The sequence below is a fragment of the Phragmites australis genome, chromosome 4, assembly GCF_958298935.1.
Source record: "Phragmites australis chromosome 4, lpPhrAust1.1, whole genome shotgun sequence".
Taxonomy (NCBI): domain Eukaryota; kingdom Viridiplantae; phylum Streptophyta; class Magnoliopsida; order Poales; family Poaceae; genus Phragmites; species Phragmites australis.
This window is the reverse complement of record NC_084924.1, coordinates 17,834,793-17,852,818: the sequence shown is the minus strand read 5'-3', so window position 1 is coordinate 17,852,818 and position 18,026 is coordinate 17,834,793. Positions and strand designations below refer to the sequence as shown.

The following is an 18,026-nucleotide window of genomic DNA, read 5'->3' as shown; positions in this document are numbered from 1 at the left end:
TAGTTCAAATCTTAAGATACATATATATATATATATTTTTTTTTTTTTAAAAAGAGCACAAGTGCTCTTCTGGTACATAAACAGAAGGTAACATTCCCGAAATAGATAATCGACATTTTCTCATGTTGAAAACGACGCATCACGTTCCTTTTCTCATGTTCGGATGTGCTAAATTCTTTTGGTATAATAGCTAATAATAATAGCGAATAGGTTGCTTTTCTGCTGATCTTTCTCTAATCTTATCTGTGCTGAGTGGAAAGGCACATTGGCACCTGCAACTGCAACTTGCTGAATGGGAATAGCTTATTACTGTATTTTCCATGTCAGACTTGCCCGGGCAAATCCAGAATACAAAGGCACTGTTTTGTGAAGCAAACTTCATTCCTACAAACAAATTCTTGATATCGAAATAAAATAAAAAGCCCTCCAAATTTGTTTCCTTTCAAGTAGTATACTAATATTGTGCTCTGTTGCTTTTGACCGAAAGCTCTTTATCTTGTACGATAACAAGGCAAGATACTGCATATACACACCATTTGGCAGTTCAAAATGCACTCTTTCTCCTGTCATCCTCTCTGATGGCAGGATCTGGCACATGATCATCCAAGATTCCTAACTAATAAACAGTATTTCTTTCAGCATCTTAATACTTCTGCTACTTCTGAAGTTACTCAAAATTGGTTTTGACATCTGAAGAAAGGAACAGATTCGTTCCGGCCTCGGGGAGGATATCTGAATTCTGAAGAAAAGTAGGCTTAAGACTTTACTGATCGACTGATCTTCCGATCATTTTGTGGATCATTTGTTATTCAGAAGCTAGCACACAGTCAAGTAATTAAACACTTCATAATTAATTATAAACTGGTTAGAATAATTCAAAATTAAAGTACAGGTCGCTAGCTCTACATGCATGATGCATCTACGATCTTTCACAGCCTGAGGCTCAAGTCTATCTTACTTCGCTCCGATGGCTGCTGCTCCGAGCTCTGCGGCTCCGGCTGCGTTCTCATCCTGAAGCTCCCCGGCCACGTCGAGCTTAGCGCCTCCTCGTAGATGAGCGGCGCCCACGGGGTGGCGGTACTGTCGCCGTCGTGGAACCTGGGCGCCGTGCCCATGGCGTCCCGCGCCGCGAAGGGTTCTTGGCTGGCCTTGTGGATCACGGAGCTCGCCGGGTTGACCCGCAGGGCGGCGCGCATGAACGCGGCGTGCGCCTCGAGCGGCAGGCCGGCCATGACCATCCTCTGCGCGTGGAGGTGGTGGTGGTAGGAGGACGTCACCGACGAGCGCTTGGCCGCGCTGCGCTCCCGCTTGTGCGCGTTCTGGTGACCGCCCAACGCCTGCGAGCTGAAAAACTTCCTCATGCAGAAGTTGCAAGAGAACACCTTGTGCAGCGCAGAGCCAGCAGCAGCAGCAGATGGAGGAGAAGAAGGCTTCGCCGGCTCGCTTTCTGAGGACGAGGAGTCAGTCGCCGCCGGCATTGGCTCCGTCGCCGTTTCTTTCACGCCGAGCGTGAGCTCCAGCCACGCCACGACTCCGTTCTCTCTCTTTATCTGCTCACCGCTGGCCGTGAGCTGCTGCTCCGTGCTCTCCTCGATCACCGACGCCTCGTCCACTTGCTCCATGGCCCCAATCTTGGATGAAAACTAGGTGGCTAGTGTTTCTTGGCTCTCGATCGCCGCTTGCAGGTGATCAACTACAAGTACTAGAATACTAACTAGATGTCGTCTGTGCCTGCTTCAGGTTTGCAGTTTGCTTTATAGGGAGGACCCAGGGCACGCACACGCTAACATAGGGAGAAAGAGAGAGAATAATTCTTTTGGGTAATGGAGGCTTGTGGAGGGTCTCTGCGAGGAATCAGGAGGTAGAGAGAGAACATTGGTTTGTCTCTCCACTCCACTTATTAGTGGATATCTTCTCCGAATCCCTCTCTGTCTAGCTTCCTTTACCTGCTTATCTCTTCTTCCTTTCCTTTCCTTTCCTTTCCCATCTGGACATGGCCCATATCCCTGGAGCAATGGTTGCTCACGTCACCCTCTCCTGTGCCATCAGCCTTCTGCCATGCTCTCCTGGGTTTCTTACTCTTGGTTCATACCTTAGCTACCCACTAGCTAGCTCAATTCATCTTGTTGCATCTTGTGAATTGTGACTGTGTTCTGAAAGATCATAGTACTTGGTAGAACGAAGTTTACACGACAAGGTTGCTCTCTGGTGGTGACCCTGCGGTGGATAGGTGTCGTTTGACTACTGGTGAAGAGTATGGTGAAAGTGATCCTCTTTGACAAAAGAGCACGTAGTGCTAATTGTTCTTGAATTTAGCTGTCCAAACTCCAGTTAGGTGATTGGGTTTAGGTCATAATCAGAAGCCATAAAGTGATCTTGTCCTACACACTAGCTCAGCAATCACGCCATTGACAGCTTGCAAACCTTGTCTGTAGTTTAACATTCATGCCGGCCGAAACACCGATGACTGGGATACACCGTGTGCGAGGTTGAGGTTAACCGTCCTGTTTTATGTGATAAGTTTTATTAGCATCGATGATCTTCTTTTTATGTATATGTTACATAGTAGATACTAGATAGTGCTGGAAAGATTTTGCAGATCAAGTCCTACTATTTTCTAGTAGAACTAGAGCTGACTGATATGAACACTAACAGTTCAGAGTTTAGATTAAATCAATATGGCTCAGTCAAGAACCTTGTCTCATGCATGCGTTTTTTTAATTTTTTGTTAGCCCTATCAAGTGGCAGCAAATGGGATTCATTATATATATTGTACAATGATGCATGACCCCACAGGTTGTGAGGCATCATGCATGCATATTTTCTTTTAGTAGTGGGAGACTGTTGTTGTCACAACTCACAAGTGCACTGATATAGAGGACCAGTTATACTTTTTAGGTGGTCCCCTGTTTGCAGTTGAGAGATGAGTTCTTGCATCCTTTCTTTCCACTCTTTGTGAAAGTATGTGACGATGTTAGCATTGGGGGCAGGCCTCTTACATTTGGTCATGAGTCAACTTGATCAGGCTTCAGGATAGAAAAGGAGAGGCACCTGACTTCCTTCCACATACTTAGCCATATCTGCAGGGGGCAGCTCCAGCATGTGTCGCTTTCGGCTAGATATGCAGATCTACATGCATTTCTCAAGCACAATTGATCAGGGCCCCAGTGGCATCTAGTTCTTCTATGACAATTGATCACCCTTTTATTTATTTATTTAATTGTCTTCTGCAGCTAAAGAAACTACTTTTCCGACTTAAATAGGAACACATAGTTTTGTTTCGCCAGCTGCTACTAATGCTGTAACCATGTATTTTAGGTAGCAGTAGTTCTCAAATCATGAGCTCTCTCTCAATCTGTGGTCCAGATCAGCTTTTGTGTTTGACCTGTGCGTTGCACTTTTGGGGTCCAGTAATCTGAACATGATAATGGGAAATCCTGCTTGTACAGCTATTCCTTCCGTAATGGAGACGATAATATATCAGCAAGTTTCAACATGATTAGACAACTATAAGCCATGCGATGTTAGAAATGGCCAATCAGGAACACACGAGTTGGCCTGTTACAAGTAATGAACTCATGTCACTTCACTATGAAGTTGCCTTCAGTCCATGTACCTGCAGGCTGCAGCAACCTGAGTTCAAGTACAGTTATTGTTTTGACCTTATCCATTCAGCTTCAAGCTGAATGCGACGGTAAGAAATCCTATTTGCACTGTAATTCCTTTCATGATGATTCGATCAGAGTGATGGTAACTACCGGAGAGGATTTCCAACCTGCTGATTAGAAAATTCGATGCCAGTCATGTGATAATGAGCAGCTAGCACTCTTCCTGATCGGAACTACCACAGGTGAGTGAGTGAGATTAGTTCTACTTGTCCAAAAGGCAACCACTTTTCTATTGGGAGTTCCCTATGATGACTACCCTTGTCTGCCACTTTGCTTACGATCAATGACCAATGGAACATCTCTGGCAGCTGCTGAAACTGTTATGTTCACTCAAGGGTAGTCATCATCAGCAAAACACTTTGCAAGAACATCTCTGGCAGCTGCAGAAACTGTTACGTTCACTCAGGGATAGGGTGGTAAAGCCTCCAAAATCTTTGATATACCAAGAGCATGTGGACATGCTGATATGTTTATTCCTTGAACTATGTTTGGCCACAATGGCAGATATGGGGGCTGTATTGGAAGCTCCTACTGTCTAGAAGCCAAAAGAGAAGGGGAAAAAGAGAAAGTGACATTTAGTTTGCAGCAGCAGAATTAGGGGGGTTTCATATGGACTCATGGAGTGCAATAATATTGGGAACAGGGAACTGCTTGATGACACTTCACTGAAAATCAGTCTTGTGTGTCTGAATTGGGCACGTCTCTCTTGTTTGTCCTCTCGTGTTCGCCAATCACGTTGCAACATGACGGGTCCCGAGGCCGCATCTGTCGACACGCCAAGATATCCCTGAACATTGGACAAGAACTTTCAGTAGTAGTAGTGGTAGTTACCTTGTAACTTTGTTAAAGCATCTGACAAGTGACAAGGCTTGAGCCTAACTGAATCCACATGGTGAAATCAGGTGTTTATTTTTTGTGGATTGGAGTTGTGCATGGTGTAGGAGATTTGTCGAATATTTCAGATAAATTGATTATCCCCCGGAAATGAGTTTACTGGAACTGCCAGGCATCTTTCTGACTTTTTATCTTGTTTTCCTTTTTTGGAATATGCAAGAGAGCTGTGCATCATTATATTAAGACGAAATATGAATTCAATATTGTACAATACAACGGCCTCAATCGAGCCAAGATACGCAGGAAATTTAAAAGGAGATTATAAAATTCTCAAACAACAATAACAATAAAATGTTAACAGGGCGCTAATGAGGTAACAGTGCCGAAGGAGCGCAGCTGTTCCATTAGTACGCTAAGTTATCTTGCGCCTGCTTCACAGCATCGATCAACGTCGTCCCAGATCATGGAGACCAAGGAGTCGATGGAGATACAGTTATTGTCGAATATGATGTTGTTCCTCGACAACCAAATCCTCCAGCAACTAAGTAGGATCATTGAGTCTAATCCGTTCCTGAAGATTGAGCCCACCCTTTCACAGAGGTGAAGCCACCATTGAAGGATTGAAGATTCTGTCTAGGGCGTCTGAACCTCCAACACACGCCACCATGCCTGTCTTGCGAAATTGCAGTGCAGCAGAAGGTGATCCGTCGTTTCCGGTAACTAAGAGCGATGTGTTCATAAGTCTTCATCTTGGAGACCATGCCAGCGTCTTCTGCCAGCCGTCCAGAGCTGACCTTGAAGCATTAGCCAGGAAAAGAACTTGACTTTAGCAGGTGCCCAAGACCTCCAAATCAGATTAGCCTCCTTGAAGCGGATACTCCATTCAAACATAAGACGATAAGCTGAGCGTGAAGAGTAGATGCCGGAAGAAGACCATTTCCAAATGACTCGGTCTTCATCAGCACAAAGGTTGACAGAATCAAGTTGTTCCTATAAGTGCAAATATTGGGCTATAGCCAGGATGGATAAGGGTACAATGATATCCTTGATCCATTTCCGATTGCTCAGGGCATCATAAACTGTTCTGCTCTTGCAAATCGAAGGGGCGGCACAGCCGAAGAGTTGTGGGGTGATGAATTTGATTGATCGGCGTTCAAGCCAAGCATCAGTCCAGAACATGGTCAATTTGCCATTGCCAACCACAAAGAAAGTGGAAGCATAAAAAAATCAATAACCTCTTTCTCATGTCTCATCGGTATAGCGGCCCAAGGTTTAGATGGCCGGCTTCACTGCCACCATAGCCACCTTAAGCGTAGAGCCACACCAGCCAAACGAAGGTCCGGAATATCCAGGCCTCCATACTCGATCGGCCGGCATATAGCAGGCCACACAACTGAGCTACGACCCCAAGACAGCATTGTCATTTGCCCAAAGAAATGGCTTCCTTAGTTTTTCGATCTCCTTGATCACCCATGGCTGGACCTTGATTGTGACGAGAGTGTGTATTGGAGTGGAGGAAAGCACTGTCTTGACAAGGGTAGCCCTGCTCGGTTTGGAGATAAGTTTAGCTTGCCATACCGAAAGCTTAGAAGCAACTTTGTCCACTAAAGGTTGGAGATGAGACTTGTGTAGTCTTCCTGTTGACAATGGAACACCAAGATACTGAATGGGGAATGAACTCAGCCCGCAAGGAAGTGAATCATGGAGAACTGCTATGTCTTCATCAGAGTAGCTAATAGGGACCGCCGCACATTTGAGCAAATTCGTTTTCAGCCCGGAACAAACACCAAAGAAATCGATGATGGCTAGATGAGCAAGGATATCTGAAGGTGTTGGTGAGAAAAAGAGAACCGCATCATCCGCATAGAAAGAGCAGCGATGAGAGATCACTCCATGGCCCACATTGTCCAGGACACCAGCCTCACCTGCAGCGGAGAGAATGCGATCGAAGGTATCCATGACAAGCATGAAGAGGAAAAGAGATAACGAGTCCCCTTGCCTCAGACCTCTTGCGTGAAATAGAGAAGGACCAGAACACCGTTAAGAAGGATCCGTGTTGAAGAAGATTCGAGGATACCCACAATCCAGTTGCACCATATAGGACTAAATCCCCTAGCACGAAGGACCTCCAAAAGGAATGGCCAGTTGATAGAACACATTGGATATGTCCAGCTTGAACAAAACTTTAGGCCATTTTGCTTTCTTGAGAAGCTTGGCAGTCGAATGGACCAGTTTGAAATTGTCGTGGATTGAACGTCTAGTGATGAACGCACTTTGGTTGGACGAGATCAACGAAGACATTCTTGGTGCGAGCCGGAGAGACAACGCCTTCTTGATAAGCTTGCCAATGCTATGAATTAAACTTATAGACCAAAAATCAAAATGTGCCGAAGCATCTATTTTCTTAGGCAACAAGGTGACGATTCGGCATCTATTTTCTTAGGCAACAAAGTGACGAGAGCATTATTTAGACGATCCAACCCCCTTCTGTCACCCAAGATGAAGGCACAAATGGCAGCGGTCACATCTTTGCAGATAACCGTCCAAGTAGCACGGTGAAACTCCGTCGTGAACCCGTCCGGACCAGGAGACTGGTTTAGAGGCAAGCGCATGATAGCATTAAGGATTTCAGCCTCTGAGAACAGACTGTCCTGGGCCTGCAGGTCGAGTGGTCTAATACCGATCACTTGGAGATCTAAGGAGAACTCCCTGGACTAAGAAGTGCTGAGAATAGAGCTGAAGTGGTTGAACATAGTCATCTCCATCTCCGTATGAGAGGAGACAAAACCATCGGCTGAGGAGAGGAAGGTGATGGTGTTCTTGCACGCTCGGTAATTGGCAAAGGAGTGAAAGAGATGTGTGCTTGCATCACCATCCCGCAGCTAGGCCACCCGGGACCTACATCGGGCAATCGTTCACTCTAGGGAAGCTAAGCTAAGACAGAGGAGCTTGAGGTGCTTGCACAGATCAGACTCCGTAGGCGTGAGCGCTCTGGACTCCTAGGCAACATCAAAGTGAGAGATGACCTCCCGCGCAATAAGGAGTTGCTCGTTGATATTCCCAAAAGATTTGCTACTCCAATGTTGGAGTTCTTTCGTAGTGCACCAGAGCAACAAGTCTAGCTGAATAAGATGTGGAGAAGAATCCTCGGTAGGAGATAGACTCCAAGCACTCTGCACAATCGTGAGGAAGTCGGGCATCTTGGGCCAAAAGGATTCAAAATGGAACCAGCGCCGCTTCAAAGTGCAGATGGAGGTAGAGAGCAGCAAGGGGCTATGGTCAGAGCACTCAGAGGATAGGGCCTATAAAAAATAGTTTGGGAACATACCATCCCAGTCTGAGGTGACCAATGCCCTATCGAGTCTGACGAGAGTGGGAGAAGCACGCTCGTTGGACCAAGTGTAACGATGGCCAAACATATGCAAGTCTTTAAGTTCCAAACCATTAATGAATCTTTAGAATCTGGAGATGGATCGCAAATTGAGGTGGCTATTGTTCTTGTCTGCAATTGAGCAGATCATGTTGAAGTCGCTGATCACCAACCAAGGTCCCGGAGACAGAGCATGAACATCAGTTAGTTTTGCCAGGAATTCATCCTTCAAGCCCTCATCGGTTGGGCCATAAACGATGGTTAAATGATAGGACACCTCATCAGAATAGACCTGCACTGTGGCTGAGAACCGAAGCACCCGGGCAGCAACTAGAGACAAGGGTTGATGACAAGCCACCATGATACCCCGTAGTATCGGTCGATGGCAAAAGGGTATACGCGAAAAATGCTGGGCCGCAAATTTCTTTCATTAGGAAGGGGTTGATAACATCTAGCTTCGTTTCAAGTAGGCAAACAACCAAAGTGCTATGATCACTGATCAATCTTCTAAGAATGTCGTAGCAGCCTCTACAATTGAGCCCCTAGACATTCCAACTAAGGATGTTGTAGTTGTCTATGTTCTGCATGTAAACGATGACAATTGCGATGGAGGGAAGCTCCTTAGCAATCTAGGCACTCCGGTGCCGGTTTAGTAGAGAAGGTCGCCAAGCCCTAGGTAGGGAATAACTCCTTGATGGCCCGAATGTGTTGTTCAAAAAGGGGATGATCGAAGAGCTTGATATAAGCCTGATGGAGGCGCAGAGATATGGCCTTGCCTTCTTTGAGAAGCCTGAGCCTGCGCATGAGAAGGAGTTCACCACATTTGGATGGCCGAACAGATGAGAGGGTAGGCTGCGTGGCGAGGTGCTTGCTTCTTCTCGGTGCGCGATCAGAGCAAGCCGAGTGATGATTCTTGCAGGGCGGCAATGCCAGGGAGCAGGAATCTCCTGAGACAACCTATGAAGGAAGGATCGAACCGATGAATCAATCATGGAGCTCACGTGAGTCCCCCTGGGAGCGCTATTACTCTAATCTTCAACATTTTCATACGGCAACCGCGACGGAGTCTTGTTGACTATCTGACAACATACGCGACTGCGGCCAGACCTTGTACTTGAGTGGAAGCCCATAGAACGAGCGGGCGATCTAGACACACATCCCGTAGCGCTCGAGCTAACGGGCGTATGCCCACCAGGAACTGGGCTAGAGTGAATGGCGTCTGTAGCAAGTCCACGGTCCATGGTAGTTTTTTTTTAGCATCACAGAGTTTTCATTAATTAATAGCAGGAGTACAATCAACGGCTACTAATCCCATCAACCAGTTTGGGATATAGTCAAGCCAAAACCGGGATCGCTCAGTGGCCGACACCATGCTCGCACAGCAGTGAGCCACCGAGTTTGCATCCCTACGCACCCACACAACTTTAAACTCAACAAAGCTCCTGCTTAACTCTGTGATATCACACCAGAGGCCTCCAATGGACGATCGCATGCCATCACGCGCTTGCAACAAGGTCTTCAACCTAGAACAATCCACTTCAAGCATGACTCTCTCATAGCCCATCTCCGCAGCCAGCTCAAGCCCCTCCTTCGCTGCCATTGCCTCGGACGTCAGAGCATCCGGAACATCGTCAAACCACCGCGCCGCCGCTGCCCGCACAAGGCTAGTGTTATCACGAATCACCACATCACCACTGCCAGTACATGTAGCGGCATCAAAGGCAGCGTCTGTGTTCACCTTCACCCATCCTACCTCCGGACATCTCCACTTCATCATACTTCTTGGCTGGTTTATCTTGTTCGGCATCTTCAGCGACGCGAGCTCATCTAGCATAGTTGAGATATATCGCACCACAGCGCCAGGTTCCCAAACCTTTCGACCGTGGCGCCTTGCATTCCGGCCAGTCCACAACGTCCAGGCACCACATACCACCATCGCTGCTTCCTGAGGAGAACATACATCCGCTTGAAGTACATCTGTCATCCACGTTCTAGGATGGAGGTCCGGAATTTTCATCCCCCAGAGCTTCTTTGCCTCAGCCCAGAATCTCTTAGCTGCCGGGCATCGGAACACCACATGGTGCAAGGTTTCCTCCGGGTCGCCACATAGCTCGCAGTGGCTTTCCAGTATGACATGTCTTCTTCTCAATTCTACTTTAGATGGCAGGAAATTATGTATCACCCGCCACCAGAATGTACGCACCTTTGGTGGAACATTCAGCTTCCACATTTGTCCCCAAACTTTTTCTTCCCTGGACGCCCCAGTTTCACCAGTCGCCGCCATTGACAAGGCTGCTTGCTCCTCCTTGAGCAACCTGTAGGCCGAGCGCACCGAATATAATCCACTCTTCTCGTAAGCCCAGGCCACCACATCAGACTCCATATTCACCCCCGGCTTAATCTTTAACACCTCCATCGCATCTAGTGCTATAAGCGATGTGCGCACCTTCGTCTTGTCCCAGACTCGTGTGCCAGGAACAAACAAGTCCCTCACAACCTCAGCTTCAACGTCCGGCATACGCACAAGGGGTCGGAGAGATCGCAGACCCGGAATCCAATTGTCTTGCTAGATATTAATCTCCCCCGGCCCCACCCTCTTGATCAGCCCCGTTTCAACACATCCTTGCCATGGAGGATTGATCTCCACGTCTCCGAGCTTCTCTTTTTCCTGGTCGCTGAGAGAAAATCCCCATTTGGAAAATACTTCCCCTTCAAAACCTTAGCACACAGCGATTCCGGCCGCGAGATCAGCCTCCAGCCTTGTTTCCCAAGCATCGCCTGATTGAACAGAGTAAAATCTCTAAAACCAATCCCTCCCTGGCACTTGGGCCTTGTCAATTTCTCCCATCTTTGCCAATGAATCTTATGCTTATCCAGGGAGCTGCTCCACCAGTAATTTGAAACATACGAAGTGAGTTTACGACATACCACCGGTGGTAGCTTAAAGCACGACATCGAGTACGTCGGCACTGACTGCGCATTAGCCTTAAGAAGCACCTCCCTTGCAGCACAACTGAGATTTTTCTCTGCCCAACCACCAACAAAACCCCTTACCCGTGCTGGCACAAAGTTGAAAACTTCCGAATTTCCTCTACCAGCCGCTGTGGGGAGGCCCAAATATTGCTCTCCGAGAGCTTCATTTGGGATTTGTAAGCTCCCGTGAACTTCTTCCTTGGCCTCTTGCTCACAGTTTGGACTAAAATAAATAGCCGACTTTTGTTTATTCACCAACTGGCCAGACCCTCTATTATAATCATCCTGAATTGTTGCAACCCGATCAGCTCCCCTCTTCGACGCCTGAGTGAAAATTAGGCAATCATCGGCAAACAAAAGATGCGAAATCCATGGAGCATTCCTACTCACCCGCACTCCTCTTGAGACATATAAAGGCCCAATATTCTTCACCATACAGGAGAGCCCTTCAGAGCACAACAAAAAGAGATACAGCGAAATCGGATCACCTTGTCTGATTCCGTGAGTTGGTTTGAAAGTATCCGAAAATACCCCATTAACTCGCACTGAGAAAGACACTGACGAGACACACTTCATAACCAGCGAGCACCAAGACTCTGGGAAGCCCAGTGCCTCCATTATCGCTCTCAGATAATTCCATTCGACCCGATCATACGCCTTTGCCATGTCGAGTTTAATCGCACAGCTGCCCGTTTTCCCCTTTTTATTCCGCAAATAGTGTATGCATTCATAAGCAATAAGCACATTGTCAGTGATGAGACGCCCCGGCACAAATGCACTTTGTTCCTCTGAGATAATTTCATCCAGAATAACCCTCAGTCTATTTGCCATCGTTTTGGAACACAGCTTGTATATCACATTGCATAAGGAGATCGGTCGATATTGTGACAAATCCTGCAGATTATTAACCTTCGGAATAAGAACCAAAAGTGTCTTATTTACCTCCTCGGGTATATCTCCTCCGTTCAAAAAACCCAGTACAGCATTCACCACGCAATCCTTGACAAGTAGCCAATGTGTTTGGAAAAAACCAGCATTGAAACCGTCAACCCCCGGAGATTTGTTCGGCGCCATCTGAAAGAGGGTCGTCTCCACTTCCTGCTCAGTGAACGGCTTCTCCCATTCTTCCACCATCTCCGGCGTTACCTTCCGCGGCACATGGCAACAGATCAGCTCCGGTTGGAGATCATGCTGTGCCTTGAAAAGATTCTGGTAGAACTCACAGGCCAGTCGTTCAAGGTCCTCCTGCTCCATAAACATGTGTCCCGCCGAATCCTTTAGGACCTTGATCCTATTAGTACGGCTTCTCGCGCGGGCTTTAGCCTGGAAAAACTCTGTATTCCTGTCACCCTCCTTGAGCCATGATATTCTTGAACGTTGCCGCTCCATGATCTCCTCTCGAGCCAGCACGTCCGCAAGCTTAGCAAACAGGCTTCGTTCCGTTTCCGTTGGCCCACGATACAAGGTACTACTTCTCTCCACTTCTAACTCATCGCACAGCTCCTTCACCTGCTTCTTCACCGAACCAAACACCTCCCTGTCCCAGGATTTGAGAGAACTTTGCAGGGACATTAGTGCATCAGAAACATCAGAGAGATCATGAGACCCTGAACCCGGATCCCACGTTCGGTTAACAAAATCCATGTACTCCCCATGGCTTTTCCACATATTCTCATATCGGAAAGGTTTGGGTTTCCGCCGACCACGCCGCCGTCCGGTCTGCATCTTTTCCCTCACCTCCACCAATAGACCACAATGATCCGACTCCGCCAACGGTATATGGAATACCTCTGATTCGCCCAAGACATCCATGAACTTATTGTCCCCAAAGGCCTAGTCTAGGCGCGCCTTGACATTCCGGCCCGCCTCCTGTCTGCTATCCCAAGTATACGGCAGTCCATGGTAGCCAAGGTCCGTCAGCCGACAGTCATCAACAGCCTCCTGAAATGCCGCCATCTGCCATGCCTCCCTGCCTCCCTGCCATTGCCTCCAATTTGCTCCTCCGCCAGTAGCACCTCGTTGAAATCCCCTAAGCACAGCCACGGGGAAGTAGACTGCGCCCTTAGGAATCTCATAAGGTACCAGCTGTCCTTGCGACGCTCCCGACACGGCTCCCCATAGAAGCCCGTCAGTCTCCATTGCGAAATCCTCAAATTTTCACACGACAAAAGGACATCAATGTGCGACTTTGACTTGCTAAGCTCAGCCACCACCACATCACCCCTCCAGAGCAGCATAAGACCACCACTAAGCCCCTCCGACTTGACAACAATGGCATTAGGAAAGCCAAGCTTCCGTTGAAAGCCAAGGGCACGCTCCTCCCCCATCCTCGTTTCCATCAGAAACACCACCGCGGGCCTTCTTTCCTCCACCAGCAGGCGGAGTTCTTGAACTGCCTCGGGCTGCCCGCAGCCCCGGCAGTTCACACTTAGGAGATTCATTGTGCCTGGTGGGGCTGCGTCCTGGCAGCCGCCGCCGATCGAGCATTAGTATTAGATCTCCTTGGCTTCTTTGGACCATCTACTCCTCCCCGACTTCCACTCGAGTCCCGAAGCTGGTTGAGCATTGAGTTCACAAAACCAGCTGGGACAAGAGCGTTGCTACCCTCCGGCTGCAGGTTGAGATCAGATGACCCGCCTCCAGAGGCATCAGCGCTTGTCGTAGGTTTCCTCTTCCGTTGCTGTTGGGCATTATCACTATCCACGCCCAATTTATTTGCCGCCATGCTATTCCCCTTCCCTTCCTGAGACGAGTCATTCCGCTCCTTCAACGGGGAGGACATTTCTTCCCCCTTCTCAACGTGATCAGTCGATTCCCCTGAGGACATGCCCTTGGCTTTTCCGGAAGACCTCGATCGTCCATTGGCCCTCGAGGTGAAGGAGCCAGCGCTGAACATCTCAGAAGCCGTCTCACCGAAACTCACCAACTTCTTCTTCAAACTGTCATCCGGTGCTCTCAGGTCAATGTCATATGGCAGCTTCCCATTGGCACCTCGCAGCACCGGGGTTGGACAGTCCAGTTCAGAATGCCCCATAAGGCCGCACGATTTACAGTAGAACGGCAACTTCTCATACTGTATATCATACCAAACATTGGCCTTTTTCTCCTCATCCCTCAAAAACAGACCCCTCCTCAATGGCTTGTTTATCTCCATCGCCACCCGGGCCCGGAGGAAAGATCCACTCACTTCCCCCTTCTCATTAACATCAATCTTCTCCACAGTACCAATAGATCGGGCAGCCTTCTCCCCCTTCTTTGCATTCATCCAGCCAAACGGAAGGTTAAGAATACGGGCCTAAATACTCATGCGATCAAAACACACATCAGAGGGCCGGAGCTTCGCATCATAATTCTGTAGAATGACAGCATATTTGCCAATCATCCATGGCGAACCCTCCAAAGCTCGGTCCTTCTCCACCTGTCCTTCAAAATCTGCGATGAACAGGTTCTCCTTCTTTTCACCCACTGACCGCACCTCCAGCCCTTTAGGGTTCCCCCATGCAGGCTTCATGGCGCGGTGGATGGTCGTGCTGTGGACGGGCTTTGGGGAGAGCACCTTCCCGATCAGCGACCACTCTGTGAGAGACACCTCCTCCGCCCCCTCATCATCGATATCCACGATAACATCTTCCTCCTCCGCCGTCAGGTTGAGGCGTCCGATCATGTCAGACACCTCGTCCCGCAAACCAGTAGACGAATCGCCAGCCATACCACGTCTAAGATTAGACCCCGGCTCCAGCGTAAATAGGAACCGAAACTGGAATTCCAGTAACGAGATCCAACCCTAGCAAAACAACCCGAACCGGCTGAACCCTAGGAGGAAAGGTGATCGCTGACAGAAAAACTTCGTCGCGAAAAGGAGAGTGGACGACGATGCCGCAATGGCAGCCACCGTGGGGGATTGGTGGACGACGGCGCCGGGTGGCAGCCGCCGCGGAAACTGTGGGTGGACGACGACGCTGCAGAGGCAAACCGCCATGGGGAATTTGGTGGACGACAGCGTCGGGTGGCAGCCGTCGGAAAAGGTGGATCACCGCGGCCTTGGCTGGTCACGGCGGCGATGGGGAGGAGGGGATCATATCGCCGACAAGATCGCCTTCCGAGTCGCCGTAACCGCCTACGGTCCATGGTAGTTAGAGCAGCCGAACTATACCTCGTGAGGTCACCACCCACACAACCACGATGACGACGCTGCGAGTAGACAAGAGTGACAGGGTGACATGCCAAAGGACCCAGAAGAGGCTGGTCCTTGGTCACAATGCCGCAGGACAGGGGCTCCACTGATGTAGTGGTGAGAGTCCTAGAGGGTAGATCGTCACAGGCTCCTGAGTGAACAACCACGGGGTCAAGAGGTCCTATGTGAGCCATGAGGACAGGGGATTGCAAACTGCTAGCGTTCACGGGTTGCTGAGTCGCCTGAACAGCACCCCAGTCTTCCAGCAGCATCAGGTCAATAGTCCGCAACAAGGGAACGTCACGTGCAATGATTTCCTGAACCACCGGGTCCGAAAAACCTACCGTGGGCGCGCCTAAAGTAGGAAGCCCATGTTCTGAGCGCATCGAACATGCTAGGGGATGGACCAACGCCTCGGTCGACGTGTCATAAAGGCTCCAAATTTGATGGGCACATACTTCGATGAAGAATGGAGAACATTGGGTGCCCACTAGACACCATGTTCGCGAATGCCGTGGCCTTGATCGCCCTGGCCACGCACGCTGGACGACAAATCCAGGTTAGTAGCCCCGGAAGGCAGCGGTAGAAAGGACATCCTCCAGCCCCGGGGAATTACCGACCGACCCATGCCACTCGCCGGAGGCCCGTCGCCATCCCCATCCTCGGATGGGATGGATGCTTCGCTGCTGGAGGAAGAAGGGAGACAGAACTTGGCCAAGGAAATGAGCCTAATGGCGACGGTGTACCGCAACATTTTAGCCTCCATGAAGTAGGGTGGCAGGCTGGGATCGTCAAAGGAAATGATAGGCTCGGTTACCTCCATGACAACCTCACCGGGGATGTTCTCAGGTGAGTCTCACCAAGCTATGACACGGAGGACCGAGAGATCGGTTCGATCCGCAAGGGTAACCTCAATGTCCAGGTGTTCCACCTAGCAGTGGCGACTGAGGAGGTGTCGAGTCATGGAAGCAGACCAAGTATGGGGAGGGATGCTATGGAGATCATGGATAGATCTGTAAGAAAGGACACCTACTGAGGCCCCAGCCAACCTCGTCCATGGACAAAAATACCACGAGACACCCGTCAGCCAGGGTCGTCACTGGCAGCGAGGATGACATCCCACGCAGACTGCGAATGACAAAGGATCAGGAAATTTTTGGGGAAGAAGTTCTTGATGCTGACATCCATCGCGGGCACACTGAGAGCTTTCGAGATGAGGATGGAGATGTCATGCGCTTGAAAACCCCGTCTAGTCCGGTTTGCGTAATCAAGAATTGCCCAACGTAGATGACATTCCTCCAAGGAGAAGGCATCGGACCAAGGCACAACATAGCGCTCTGGCGCCACTACGGGAGGCTGAACGACAACCTTCATGGCGGAGGTCTGAGAGCCAAAAGCACCGATCCCCAAAGTTGAAGGAAATTGCGATGAAGAGGGAGGGGTGGAGCCAAAGGCCGCAGACCCTGACGGAGTCGAGCCATGGTGGTTTGAGACTGGAATGAAGGGCGGCATGTCAGAGCCGGTCGCCGAGCCAGGCAGCGTGGAACCGGTCGAAGAGGAGAATCGAAAGATCTGCCGACAGTGGGCGGATGCCTCGAAACCAGAGGTACTGGCACGAGGTCGCCTGGAATCCTTAGCATGGTTGCTGAACTCCCTGCAGCAAAAGCAACAGGGTGAGAGACGACAGTCCGCGCGCCGGTGAGACGTGGACAAGCAGTTGAGGCACTGCCTATCGAGCGCAGCAAGGAAACTACGCTTAGCAGGAATGAGGTTCCGGGCAGGCCCAGACCTCGCCTTTTTTTGGCGACGCCGTCCTGTGACCAGCGTCTAGCCACCATCATCGTCAGCGAGAGGAGACCGACTATAGGGGCTCGAAGCCACCAGACGGTAGGCGCTTGAGCCGACACTGTTGGTGGGAGGCAGCACAGTCTTGGTTGCAGGGAGACACCGAGAAGAGCGACACCAAGGCCAAGGCCAACCGAAGGGCGGGGGACTCATCTTGGAGAATAGCCTTCCCTTTAGACGTGGTTCGGGGCATGGCGTCACTGAGGATGAAGGCTGCGCAAAGCGGAGGGATCAAAGGTGACCGCTCTGCCGAGGAAGCAGAGAGGGGTGTGTTGCAAAGCCATCGCTGCTCCTTAGTACGACTAGTTGAGGAAGCAGCCGGGTGGAAAGGGGAGGCAAACAGAGATAAGGGGATGGAGGTCGCAGAGACCTGGGATGCAGAGGTGGCCACGGGGCCAGGAGGAGGCAAGGGAGGCGACGGGGGGTTGGTGTACGCGGAGGTCGGGGTGAACGTCGGCGGAGAGGGAGGAGGGGAGGGAGAGCGGGCCATCATTCGACATAGGCCATCTTCTTGTTTTCCTTTAATGAACACGTTATCTTCCTTCCTATCAGATGTCTTTGATAAGAACTACGGTATCATATGGTTCATGAATTTAAGCTTCGCTACACTTGGCAAATAGAAATTGGCTACAGAGGTTTGTGTTGATCCACGGAGCATGGCTGTTGTTGTACGGAGATTTTTTATTTTGCTGTAAAGTTTATCTTAAAGTTCCTGAACTTTTTCATGTTCAGGAATTAAATCTACCAGTTCAATTCCTTTTGAATGCAACGAATAATTTTTATAGCATAAAGAAAGTTCTCTTATCGATCGCACGTGAATTCAGAAAAAGAATTCCAGAGCCTACGCAAGTGAAACTGAAACATTCTGATGCAACTGAACTGTGACCTGAAGGAAAAAAACGTCCTCAAGGAAAAGAAGAAACGAAATGCAAATAATGACAATCTACTTTTTATTGTCATTATAAGGATAAAAATGTGACATCAACTCTCAAGAACATGGTGTATTTGCGTGCTTGCAATCCAAGTCGCATTGCCCCCTGAGGCCATGACTGTTCTAGAGAGAGTACTGAAATTACTGTTGCATTTCCATATAACTGAAGGCCTACGCGAATTTGTCTCTTCAATAAACGGGAAATATCAAATGAGTGAACAGCCTAATCAT

General features: G+C 49.3%; 2 protein-coding genes across 2 annotated transcripts; both read right to left on the bottom strand.

Annotated features, from left to right (window-relative positions):
• Positions 1-832: 832 nt before the first annotated feature.
• On the bottom strand, positions 833-2,152 carry LOC133915856 (zinc finger protein 7-like). The gene is made up of 2 exons (XM_062359217.1): positions 1,749-2,152; positions 833-1,685 (listed from the first exon to the last, which is right to left on the bottom strand). The coding sequence occupies exon 2, from the start codon at positions 1,620-1,622 to the stop codon at positions 930-932; it is 693 nt and encodes a 230-aa protein (XP_062215201.1). The 5' UTR covers positions 1,623-1,685; positions 1,749-2,152; the 3' UTR covers positions 833-929.
• Positions 2,153-10,473: 8,321 nt separating this feature from the next.
• Positions 10,474-12,489, bottom strand: LOC133914648 (uncharacterized). The gene is made up of 2 exons (XM_062357708.1): positions 11,788-12,489; positions 10,474-11,169 (listed from the first exon to the last, which is right to left on the bottom strand). The coding sequence occupies exons 1-2, from the start codon at positions 12,487-12,489 to the stop codon at positions 10,474-10,476; spliced, it is 1,398 nt and encodes a 465-aa protein (XP_062213692.1).
• Between the last annotated feature and the right edge of the window lie 5,537 nt (positions 12,490-18,026).